We start from the raw sequence: 13250 nt of genomic DNA on the forward strand, positions 1-13250 counted from the left end.
AAGTCAAAATGCTTTTTATTCCTTCTATAGAAAAGCCCATAACAAGTAGATTGCTTCAGCTTGGATTGTTGATGTTTTTATTTTGGGATTTAAAATGTGACTGGCTGACTAAGTTAATCTAAATCATCAATTTGCTCATTTTAAGCTTTCCAGCTCCAGCTAGATTTGACACTAATTATTTTATCTGGTTGTAGTGCTATTTATATTAATGATGCACTTTAGAGCTGCGCAATATATTCACTCACAACCATCATCTTCACACCAGCATGGTGAAAAATCACAATTGCAAAGGACTATTTGGATGCTATTTTTGTTCCGCTGGTATATTTTAAGTACAATTAATTTACACCTTCTTCTTACACCTGATGGCAATATTAGAATTTGAGGTGCAGTGTGACTTGATGATTAAAAAGTAATAGAAAAGTGAAGATATGTGGATTATTTGCCACTGTCATCACTGCAATATTCATTTCATAGTGCATGTTTTCTAAATGTTGCGTAATGCTAGTGTTCATTTTATTCTCCTGTTTTTGTGTCTCCTGTGGTCCACAGAGCCCCAGCTGAAGGGGATTGTAACGAAGCTGTACAGTCGACAAGGCTTCCACCTGCAGCTGCAGGCAGATGGAACCATCGATGGAACAAAAGAGGAGGACAGTAGTTATAGTAAGTTCCTAAATTTCTGTCTCAATGGTGTTTTCTCCTCTACATGCATTCAGATGACAAAATAAGGATCCAGATTAAACTTTACCTTATCTATATCAATTCTATAAAGACCATCAGTCAGTCGGTTTCCACTGAATGGCTCTGATCAGTGAAATTATATTTTCTCTTATTCATTAAAGCTGTCAAAACTAAGAATTTTTACATTTGTTGGTCTATAAGCACAATAATGCTATGTACTTTTATGCACTTTGCTTTCAATTTAATAAAAATATGATTTGACATATCTGGAAAAGATTGAGACCACTGCACTGATCCTCATTGAAAACCTCATGGTTATTCCACCAAATGGTGATTTCTGAACTCTTCCTGAGTTAAAACATTAGTATTGTTGTTTCTAAATGAGTATGAACCTGTTTTCTTTACATTATTTGAGGTCTGAAAGCACTGCATCTTTTTGGTTATTTTGACCATTTTTCATTCTCTGAAAATAAATACAAAATTTTTGCTTAGAATTTCAGAGACATGTTGTCAGTAGTTCATCAAATAAAATAACAATGTTAATTTTACTCAGACATATACCTATAAAAAGTAAAATCAGGGGTGTGCTGTGGTGGCATAGGGGATAGCGCGACCCACGTTTGGAGGACTTGAGTCCGTGACCCGGCAGTAGTGGGTTCGATTCCCGGACCCGGCGACATTTGCTGCATGTCTTCTAAAATCAGAGAATCTAATCATTTTAAGTGATTTTTTTTTTTTTTAAATTCCAGAGCTGTAGATGGTGATAATCTTGCACTTCCTCCATTTCCTAATGGTTTCCAAATTCTTACCACTATTGAAGAACCTAAAGAACATTTTGTTCATTTTTATGTTTCAGATCTTAAGTGAAATAAATTATAGTTAGTCAAAGTTTTAATTGTTGTGCCAAAATCTAAGGAACACCTGGAACTCTTTATCGTCCAATTAAAGCCTGATTGGTGCATCTCTACAATTGGATGCACCACAAGCATCCCTGGAGTTGCTATACTTCCCAACAACCCATCAATTATAACATAACTTTCTGCTCAAGTTGCAGAGAGACAGTTCAATTTTCAGTGTTTCATTCATTGTATTCAGCAGCATTCAAACTAAGTAAATAGGTCATTACACAGAGCAAAACAAAAGTTTGTTTGAGTACTTCAAGTGGCTCATTACTGAGAAGCACTTTAATTTCCTCTGATTAATCACTCTGTTGAAAAACCTGAACTTGGGTCACGACCATCATCTTCCTCTCCTACACTCTGTGTGAAAGACAGAAAGAGACAGCTTTGTCTTATAGCATGCAATGATGCATTCCTGCCGTAGCCGCAACACCCACCAGCTCTTTGTTTAATAGTTGAAACAGGAGATGAGTGGAGGAAAAACAGCCAAGCCACTTGTCTGGTAACAATGCAGCAGAAATGGATCACCTCCAAATTAGAAAGTACAATAAAAACCTTGCATGCTGGGGCAGTGCGGTGCTTTGTGACTTAATTAAATTTGATTTATTCAAAAGAATAATTTAGCAAACGGATAGATATTTGATCTAACAGTTATCTATGCTAAGTAGACTGCAACAATGAAAAGAAAGGTAAACATAACACAGAGAACCAATTAGCAGAAGTTGGCATAAAGATACAGAAAGGATGTTTCAGTGTTTTAATCTTGCATACGCCACCTATTAGACGCTCCTTATGTAGCAAGCACAGCACACCTTACATGTACTTGGACTCAGTGTTTTATTAGGTTGCATAATAACTGGCCTGCATCAGCACAAAGTATTTTGTCAAAAGAAAATTAAAGGGAGATGCTGAACATGGAGGAGAAGGAGTGAAGCTCTTTGCGCTGCTCCAAAAATAGCGTTGTTAGGCACTGGGTGCGCTTGTCTCCATGGTGACGGAGAGTGCAGTCCTCTTGGAGCTGGTGGTGTCTTGTGATGGTGGGAGAGGACCTCCTCAAATCTGAGCACATATACGAGGAAGGATTTGATCTTTGCTACACTAGCTGGCTGAGCTGACAGTTTCTCGCCTGTTTGAATGTTTAGCAAAGAAGTTTGTCTTTTTTTTTATGAAGAGGAGATGTGATAGGAAAAGCTAAATAAATGTTATAGTCTCTCTCAACTCAGATATTCAATTGCATTGCATCACAGCTAATTAAACTGAACAATTAGAAAACTATTGAAACAAAAAAGCTACTTTTCCCTACAGATAAATTTCAACCTATTTTTAAATTTACAATGCCAATCTTGTAACTTTGTTGAACTCCAAAATTAAACCTATTAAAGTTATTACAGAGTCTCATAACCAGACTGTTTTAAAAAAGCAGTAATGATCGAGCCAGATAAAAACCAGCCTGTTGTTGTTGTTCTACGCTGTGTTTCCTCAGCTATTGAGAAATGATTTCTTTCTGGAGGCGATGGCACGGTGATGCTTACTGGAAACTGCATCCCTGTAAACAAGCGGAGAGAGAAGGACGGAGCCAGACGAGATGGCAGTTAATGTTAATTCAATGTTTGGAAGCGTTGCCAACATGGACTGAATGGTTTTGTTCTTTTCCTTTGTTGCCTTTGCTAAAACTACCACCATATGCCGACTACAGTTCTAAAACAGCAGATAATCAAGGTCATTGACAGCTTCTCCTTCTGATTGGCCCGGTTGAAATTCAACTGGAGAAATCAAGTTCAATGGAAGAAATCTCAGATGGAGTAATGAAGGGAAATAAAAATGAAGTGGACTTACATAAGATGACAGTCTAGTAATTAACATCTAATATCTCATGTTCATTGTGTTTAACTTTGTTACAGTGATTGCACTGTACACAGTCCAAAGGTTTGGAAGCAATATTTCATTGCATAAAAAACAGAAACATAATTATCATATTGCTTGCCACTTATTTGAATACGTTATTCTGATTATCAGATATTTGTGTTTTTCTTTCTTACACAGTCTTGTGCTTTATCACTAGCATGGAACCAATACAAAATTCAAAGAGTGAATTTTTCCTTTACTTTTGCACTGAATTGTGACTCTTGCATATCTTCTCAGCCCTAAAACTAAGCCTTTCTTTTCTGATGGGCTTTTTTGATTAAACTAAATGCACAGTAGTCATAAAGTACAGCTCAGTGTATCGTGACTGGCATGAAGAAAAAAATTACTGGGGATTAAAGTCCCAAACTTTTACCTTAGAATCAAGTGCAGTAGCCTGGTGTTGCAATGTGAGCAGCAACAATATTTAAAAGTAAAAAATTTTGTGTTTGCTTCCCTAGTGTTAGGTTGGATTTGCTGTTATACAAGATATAAGGTGTCACCACATAAGCTTCACCAACATAATCTTATTCTCTTAATCAGATTTTGGTTCCTTTCCAACTTTACTCCCCCGTTTTATAATATAGCAGGTTTCCATGCCGACCTTCTCATTATGGTAGCTGAATGATTTAGCTGCTTAAGGCTGTTTGAACATATGAAGTGTCAGGTGCAGCATATTCCGCTTCTTATCTGAAAACAGCCTAACTTTGCAGAAGGAGCAGCAAAGAGCAGCATTTTATAGAAAACCAAGAGATAATAAGTGTAGCACTGACATAGAGGAGAAAAGAAATTAAAAAATGAGTTTTTAACCAATTATCCTCTTCTTGTAGTTGTTCACATTAGAGATAGAACTGTAGCACAGATAGCTACAACAATAAGTTAGAAATTTAGTGTAAAAATGTGCAGTGCATTTTGCCTCTGCCTTTTTTAATCTTTGTTAGTTTTGGTAAGCTATATGTTTATGCATTTAGCAGATGTTTTTAGCAAATATTTAAAATTTTAAATTGAAAGAGGCCATATCAGTGCAGGTCATATTAAAGGTAACTTTAATTTGCTTAATTAGAAGACAGATAGGTTTTGTAAGAGGTGACTGAGGTGAAACAGAGTGCAGGCATAGAGGGAAGTGCAGAAACAGGGTCTAGGAAAGCACAGAGCAACTACTTTTTTTCAAACTCGGAAAATGATTATGGGAAATGTTTATCAATTTATTTATTCTTGTGAGTTTTTTTATTAGGAAATCCGGAAAAGAGTGTGGATGTACTCGGAAATTTCCAGATGGGTATCTCAAAATTACTACTTGAACCTAAAATGACTTCTGTGATACAGGCACACATTTCTGATTTTATCTCAGTGAACTTCTGAGTTTTTTCTTAAAATCTTTTTAGTAAGTAATACCTTAGTTTTAATATTGTAAATTTATGCCTGGAATAATGGAAAATAATTTTTTTTTCTCACAAATGTACAACTTTTCAACAGACATTTTCAAAGTTTTTCATTGAAAATATGTAAAATTAATCGAAAATTCTTTGACTCCAGTCAGTCCAGGTTATTTTTCTTGCTTCTACATTGGCTCTAATACTATTAAGTTAAAAATTATGTCTCATGTTTACACTAACTATAGTTCAACATTTCACAGCTACTAGTTTGAACTGCAGCTGTTGTTGGGAGGTTCAGGTTGATCGTCACATTGAATCGGTCATGACTGTTTATGTGAGTAGGTGGAACAGAGATGATCATGAAAGCTGTCCCTCAGGCCACCCTTCTCTTTCTCATTCCATGTTCCTCCGTGCAGCAGGCTGTCCGTGCGTGGGCGGCAGCCCTGTCACTCCTCAGTGTGCTCAGGTGTTTCAAGGAGCCAGAAAGTAATTGAGTCCCCACCCCTCCCTTTAAAAATCTCCATCAGTGCTCCGGCTGGTAATCCCTCTGAAATGAAGTAGATAGCAGATGTGTTCGTGCTGATCGTGTTGGAGGCACCAAGGGGGAGATCTGAGCGGAGACATGTGACATGAGGAAGGTGCCTATGTAAGGAAAAGAACTGTTAATACAACATGACAAGCAAGAGAGGGAACATCAAGCCCTAAGCTTTGAGGAATAAAACTAGACATACACACATATCAATCATAACTTTATGACCTCTGACAGGTGATGTTAATACTATTTATCTCTATTATTTGGCCTTTCAGTGGGCAAACTATGTTGGGCAACAAGTGAACTTTTTCATGTAGGAAAAATGAAAAGAACTTAAGCAAGTTAAATAAGGGTTAAATTATGACCATTATGAACATCCCCAAAACTCTTGTGGCGAGTTCCTGGTCAGCAGAGGTCCGGATCTATCAATAGTGACTAATTACAGCTCGTGAATCTGGTCCAGTTCCACAGACGAAATACTTTAGATCATATTGCTGAAGAACTGAATACTGGCTCTGGTAGACTGCTTCAGACTACCAGACATTTTGAACAATTTTACGCTTCAAAACTTTGTTGAAATAGTTTTGGGATGACCTCCTTCCTGTTCTAACTTGACTGCACACCAGTATACAAAGGAAGTTATGTATACATGAATTATGCTCAATAAGAAGCATGGACTGCCTGAGACTTAAATAACTCAAGAATTCTGACTTATTTACTGAAAATCTTGAAATGAACCCTGAATTGTATAACACAAAACAGTTCACAGTGTTCATTTTCTAAGATAAACAATATTTCAGAAGCAAATCTGGTTCATGTCGACGCTGGTGTCTTCAAGGATTATTACTCCCTGGGAAAAATTGTGTTGGTGAAAATAGATAAATCTATTTTTAATGTAGTTCTTTTTTAACTGCAGATGATTGTACAAGCCACAGTCCATTGCATTTGTCAAAAATTACTTGAAGGATTTTCTATCTTATGTTATTGATGCTGAGGAGTAAGAAAAGACAAATGTGATATTGTATACTGTACATAGAAATATAATCCAAATGTATCATTTCAAACAAACATATATCTAAAAACATACTTTGTAAGAGAAAGTAATAAATAAGAACAGAGCCTTTCTTGGAAATGACTGCTTGAAATGGATGTATTTCCCATTAATGCAAAATCAATCTCTCAAAGCTGCTGTGAAATAAATATGATATACATTCTTCTGGCTGATGCTTTTATAAAGCAAACAGTAAGAGATGTCTGCTGCGCTTAGACACCGAGAGCAAATAAAATGACCCTTCAAAAAGCCTCTATAGTTCACTTCACTCAGAAGAGTTTGAGATGTGGATATTTATAGTGAGGATACACTGAACCAAAGCTTCAGTAGAGTTTAAGTTAAAAAAAACATACATGGACATGAACTTAAAGGGATTGTTTAAAATAACATCAGCTTTGTTATGTTTATCTCCATACCCACTATAGTAAAACACACCAGGCTTTTCATTAATTAAGTCCGTGCAGTAGTCAGCTCACCAGAAAGCAAAGTTTGTTTTGTTAGAGACGGGTATTTATGTGGACATTTATAGTCAACCTTTGACTTCAATATGAGTAAGTTATAAGTAGAAACACACACACACATGCACGCCCACCCCCACACGCACATGCATAAAAAAGCACTGAACAGGCGGATGTTAATTAGGTGGAGATATACCTCAGTGACCAGCTGGGTTGCTGCTGCTCCTTTCAGACACAAAACCAATATCCAGCTTCCTAATCACAGACAGGTTTATATTTATTTATTTTTTGTGTATTTTGGCCTGAGTTCAATCCACAGTGTTTATATAAGTGACTATTGTCTGTATAAATGTTGGTGTGGCCACAAAGAATAGTCTTTGTTTGGAACCACACAAAGACATTATTATTTTTTAATGGTTTTGAAATCTTATCCTGTGCTCGTGTGTAGTGGTTAGTTGGAGTAAATTTAGAGTGATTCAGGTCACTGTTAAGTAGTTTTCAGAGTGGCAACTGTCAGCTATCAGTGACTAATCTGATATTTAGCTTGTGTGATATGAAAAAATGCTTTTAACTTTTTATCTTAATAGTTCAAACACTAAATACGCACAGTGAAAACCGTTTCAGCACATCTGCAGAAGCCAATTACCTAAGTCTTCCCTATTTCCACTTTGGCTGGGGGTACAAGAAAATAAATAGCACTTGTCTTGTTATTGACTTGTTATTAGCTGCAACCAATAACAAATCAAGTAGTATTATGCCTATAGGTATCTAAGCTTCCTCAGTGGCATTTCCTTTCATATATTTTAGATGTGTTCCACAAAAAGATCCATAAATTGGCATACATGTTAAGTAGAATGAAAAACATCATTGGGACACAAAATGTGTTTAATTACATCACTCTTAAAAAACAAATAATTTTTTTTTAAATTCAGTCAAATAAATGGTCAACAATTTTAACACTTTCTTCCTAAAGCTGGTATATCATGTAGGTTGTTGCATTGACATGGTCTGTGAAATATTTATTCTTTCATATTTCCTTATCTTGAAAGTAAATGGAACATTTTAGGTAGGGAACTCTGACAAAGCAGTTTACATATGACAGCTTCAGCTTGTATATCCCTTTTAGTTACTCTAAAAATGTTGTATTTTCCCTGTAAGTGATAAACGTGTTTCTGTTTTCAGCCATGTTCAACCTCATTCCGGTGGGACTACGAGTGGTGGCCATCCAAGGGGTGCAGACCAAACTCTATCTAGCAATGAACAGTGAGGGCTACCTGTACACGTCGGTGAGTGTTTCACTCAGTGTCAGTGTCTTTATACATGGATGTGTTTGTTACCCAGGAGGGTTTTAGTCCACCTGTGTTCAAAGTGAATGTCTGGTTTAGATGACACAAATGGGCCAGAAAGTAAATAGAGAAATAAAAGTTGCCTGATGAAAGAATAACAGCCTTTTGCTGTTATCTTGACAATAAATAGTCCAAGGATTGTATAAGCCAATCAAGCGGTGAGATCTCTAATGGTGGTTGTTGGCTGTTCTTCTTTGATTAAATGTGCAAGGTTATGAATAATTCAGTTACCGGCCAAGTAATGTCAGTCTTTTTTCCCCAAATGCCACTGTGAGATTGGCGTCACTAACAAGACTGACAGGCTTGGTGGATATGCGACCGGAGGGGATGCAGACACACACATTCACCACTGACAGACAGGCTTAAGAGTCAAATTACCAATGATTTTTCATTTTAGGAAAAGGTCTTCAGACAGATTGCAACCAGCACAGACATAAACAAAATCTGAAATCTAATAATCTTGTGACTTTTTACTGTGCGACTTCTGCTGTCAGATATTGATTATATAATATGAGCACTCTGTGAACTAAAAGCAGAAAAACACTCTTTGGATTTTACCTTTATTTTATATTCTTAGTTTCTTTTTGACGCATTTTTTAAAAAATACACAAAAAAATGTAAAATGGCCATCCCAATAGACCTAAAAAAAGATCTGAAAAACTGAAAATAACAGCATAAAAAGTACTTTGTGCTGTTTTCACTCAATTTGCCCTAAACTTTAACTTCTCAAAGTTTAGTTTATATAATGTTCTTTCCTTATGACCCACTTTATGTTGTGCAGTTAAATCCTTCCTTGTCCTCCTTGCTTATATCTAAATATAATAATGATTACCATGGTAACACAGCTGAGTGTTATATGTCGCCAAAATGTTTTTTGATCGTGAGTGGATTTGCAAACCAAAATCTGCCCATTTATGTTGATTTATTAAATGTTACAGTGGATGTTTTTCATGGGATTCTGCGCAAAGAAGAATAAGCAAAAAATTTAAAATTAAAATATATAAAAAGTTGCAGTTGTAACCAGACCAAAAGTGAAAAGGTTTATAATTTTGTATGGCCCCATGGCCCAATAAGATAAGAATCCCCTCACTGAGTTTGAAAAGAGCGAAAAGTTAATTTTGCATAATGAGATACGTAACTGCAGCTATACACATTACTTTTCAACAAACTAAAACATTTTTCTAACATGATGAAGTTATTTGAACAGTGCCATATTTTGGGACAATTGACAAAATAATTTTGAACATGCAAAGTATTTGCAAACAGTATTATTACAGGCAGAGACTGCTGGCAGAAGTGCTTTTATCCACAGCCTTAGCAAGACAGCTGGCACTATCTGTTGCTACACCACCACAGCCATGGTGTTAGTTTTCTGTTTGGCTTGTTGATAGTATTGCCAGACATATCTGCTTTGTGGAAAAATAAACTAAAGGATTCAAACAGTGAAAGTGCTTTCTTTTTCCTTGTTTGTTTTGCACATAGTAAAAACTGCAATATTTCATGTATAAATTAAATGTGCATCCACATGTGATGATACATTTTGCATAAGAGAACAATAACGCTGGCACTGCAAGATTTTGTGATTTAATCATGCAGCTAAGAACGTTTATACACACTATAGAGACATACAAACCACATCCCAAAATGCTTCTTGTCCGTTTTTTTGAGTATTTCTTTTTTTTATCTCCTCTATACCTCAGTCACCTAGTTTCTGACATGTGAAACTGGACGATCCTGCAGCTAAAATGAATGCATGTCTTTCTGTTCTCTAATTTAATTAAATTAGAGAGCTTAAGTAAAGTTTATTTTTATGAAACTTTACTTAAACCACGTTTACATGAGACTGATCTCTGTTTGGAAGCTGCTGGCATTTTCAGATGTTGATTGGGGAAAAGTTTAGATGAGACATATATATTAGATGAGACCACCAAGACACCTTGAATCTGCTGTAGCTATCATGCCAGGGCTCCATGAGGCGCTGTGATTTTATCATGTTGTTGAAATGCGTGTACTGTTTTCACCTCACTAGCTTCCAGCTCATTTTGAAAACAGTAACCCATCAGATTAAGCAAGTGCTCATATAACACACACATATTCCTTATAAGAACTTGTGTAAAACTGAACAGGTTAAGTGGCATAAAACAGCACAATGCTGTCCACCAGTGATTTTGTTGTTACCTGCCCAAGCATGCATAGAATCAAGCCTGCAGCCATGAGTTCTTTGTATGTGCGCTTTCATACTTGCACCGTATTTCACACACCTCTATATGGGGTGTTCCCAAAAGTTTCACTCTAAAACCTGGCTTCAAAAAATTCCAGTGTCAGAGAGTCTGATCACTGGAGACATGTAAACAAGTGGCTGGATTGCAACAAAAGTGTTATGGTTTCTATAAAAACTGACTAACAGGGAAATCACAAAGTAAATTTAATTGGAAGCAAAAAATACCATGTGCTTAATTAGGATTGTACTTCATCGCCTTAGCTGGTTATGTAATAATGTGTGAAATCTTACTCAAACAGAGGAGAGAAAAGCTGGAGTCTAATTGTAACCATGTTGCCTGGACACCATGTATCATCTATGCCGTTTCAAATAATACCCTCACAAGGAAACTGGTTGATACTGATCTGTTAAATTGGAAGAATACAATTGGGGGATGGGTTGCAGGGCTTCCCATTTCACCTAAATTAGGGAGAAAATTGTACTGAATGTAAGGCTTGCTACCTAATAGTGCCTATCTTCCTGGGATTGCTGCTGTTGCAAAGTGCTGCCTTCCAGCTACACATTAAACCAACCAATCACAAGTTAGTATTTTGGGAAGAATCCAAATCAAAAGTAGAGAGACAACAAATGACGCAGTTTGGAAGGTGTACGGATGGTTGCTTTTATGAGATCTACATGTCTACATGTTTGCGCATACATGCATGCAAAAGGAGAAACACTGACTGAATGGTGAGAATGTATGTTGTGATCAAAAGTAAAACAAATTCATATTTTCATTCCTTTCTAAATGTGTTTCTAATTAGGACCAGGCAATAAATGTACATAGATTCCTTAGATTTAAATTAAATTCTCTATTTTCCCTTGCTAGCATTCATGTAATTAGATTTTGGTACACAGAGTGTGTCAGGGGAGTTCAGCAGCAAAAACACATGTACCTGGGTGACTCAGTCCTTAGACAAAACATGTATCAGTGATTTTGGGTATGCCAACTTACTAGTAAGATGGAGAAAGATTTGCAATTAATTGTCCACTTTTGGGTATGTGAGGAAAGATCTTTGGAAGGTGCTGTAGAAATATATTTTTGCAGGAATTTGGTGTGACAGCAGTCTACGTTCTTCCACACACTGTACAATTGGAACAATACAATGGAAATTAAACATGTCACTTTGTCTGGGTTCAATATGATGGAATCTAGAATTTCCTGTCATATGGTAGGATGGAAAATGTTGGTTCACAGCGGAAAGATTTAACAGCAGTTTTGGTCCAAGAATAAACCAAATGCAAAAAAGCTTGTTGCACTTAATATTAGTCATAATCTTGAAAAAAAGACAAGAGGAGAAAACTGTGTAACTTGGCAAAAAAAAAAAAATAGCTGAAAAATTTCAGGCAGTTCTTGATAGGTTTTCTTTAGTTGAGAAAACATAAAAGGCAGTCTGTTTGCCTCTCTCACTGAAAATCCCCAGACCACCAATCACAACTCATCACCAACAATTTTCTTTGGATTTTTTCACGAGCCACGACAATAGATTTTGTCTAAGATTGATAACAATCACAGTGTGATAGCAGCTTTAGGGGGCTGCTGGTGTCTGGACTCTTTGTTCTTTTGCATTCATCTATGTTCTGTATGCAGCATCCATGTTATCTATGGATGCTAAAACAAAGCTTACTGATGTCTGAACCTAACTACCCCTCCCATTTAAACTGAGCATCACAAATTCAGCAAAACAGCTGGCAGCTTTCAGGAATTTGGAAGCATTTGTTTTCTGGACCATTTTTCAATACCTGACTTTTTACACCATTACTCAATTCATCTTGAGATTGGAAAACAACACAAGTAGGTAAACAGTTATTTGACTACCTGGAAAGAATACGTTTAACTATTGTCAGAGCATGGCTAATTATACTACAATTTACCCTGCATTTTTCTTTCATCTCGGCCAGTTGTTGAATTAAAACATTTTATTTTCGTTTCCCCCACAAAGACAGTTTTTAGCTCACAAATGCATTATGTATATAGTGTTCTGTCTATATATATATATAGATGGTGTGATGCGAGATAAACAGCATGTGTGTAGGTGAACAGAAGTCGCCAGTGATAATATATTCATCTATCACCATCAATGTGTGGGAGAGAAAGAATTTAGTATATATTTATTTTACTACCTATTCAGGTCTACTCATTTCAAAAAGTAGTGAAAGGTCAGCAGTATCAGAACTGAGGAAGCATCATCCTTCGAGAAAAGTGTTTCACTACAATCTGTAAACATTTGCAGTTACAATCCTTCAAACTAAAATAAAGGAAATCACCTTTTATTCATCGTTTATATCTGCAAGCTTGCTTTTGAGCCGATTTGCACATTTACTCTTATACTCACAAGTGCCTTTCAAGTGGTGTTATTAATTTCCTAGTGGGTCATTTTTGAATTAGTGTGAGTCACTGAGGCTCCAGCTGAGTCTTCTCTAGACTGCTCAGTGAGAGTGAGAGTGGACTGAACCGTTCAGCTTTTGTGAGGTGGAAATATTTATCAAGAAATCTCTGCGATTCAACAAGAATACTATTTTTAATTTTATGTGTTCAATGTCAGATATTTAATATTAAAAAAAGCTAAACCGGTAACACACCTATTACCATCACATATTACATGAAAAATGTTGTTAATACATTTTCAAATGTAAGTTACTTATCAGCTCTGCCAGCAAGTAATGTTTTTTTTTCCCAATTTTGCAAAGTTCAGTGTCAGCACACATACTCTACACATATGCTCTACTGCCACAAAATTAATG

General features: G+C 36.2%; 1 protein-coding gene across 4 annotated transcripts in view; it reads left to right on the forward strand.

The window, feature by feature from the left end:
* Positions 1-13250, forward strand: part of fgf13 (fibroblast growth factor 13) — a 101144-nt gene that overhangs the window by 74390 nt on the left and 13504 nt on the right. For all 4 annotated transcript variants that reach the window (XM_023328936.1, XM_005799505.2, XM_023328937.1 and 1 more), the window contains 2 exons: positions 553-663; positions 8082-8185. In XM_023328936.1, coding sequence (XP_023184704.1) covers positions 553-663; positions 8082-8185 — 215 coding nt within the window. The remainder of the gene's footprint in view (positions 1-552; positions 664-8081; positions 8186-13250) is intronic.

This window comes from Xiphophorus maculatus, chromosome 23 (genome assembly GCF_002775205.1).
Source record: "Xiphophorus maculatus strain JP 163 A chromosome 23, X_maculatus-5.0-male, whole genome shotgun sequence".
In the NCBI taxonomy this organism is placed as follows: domain Eukaryota; kingdom Metazoa; phylum Chordata; class Actinopteri; order Cyprinodontiformes; family Poeciliidae; genus Xiphophorus; species Xiphophorus maculatus.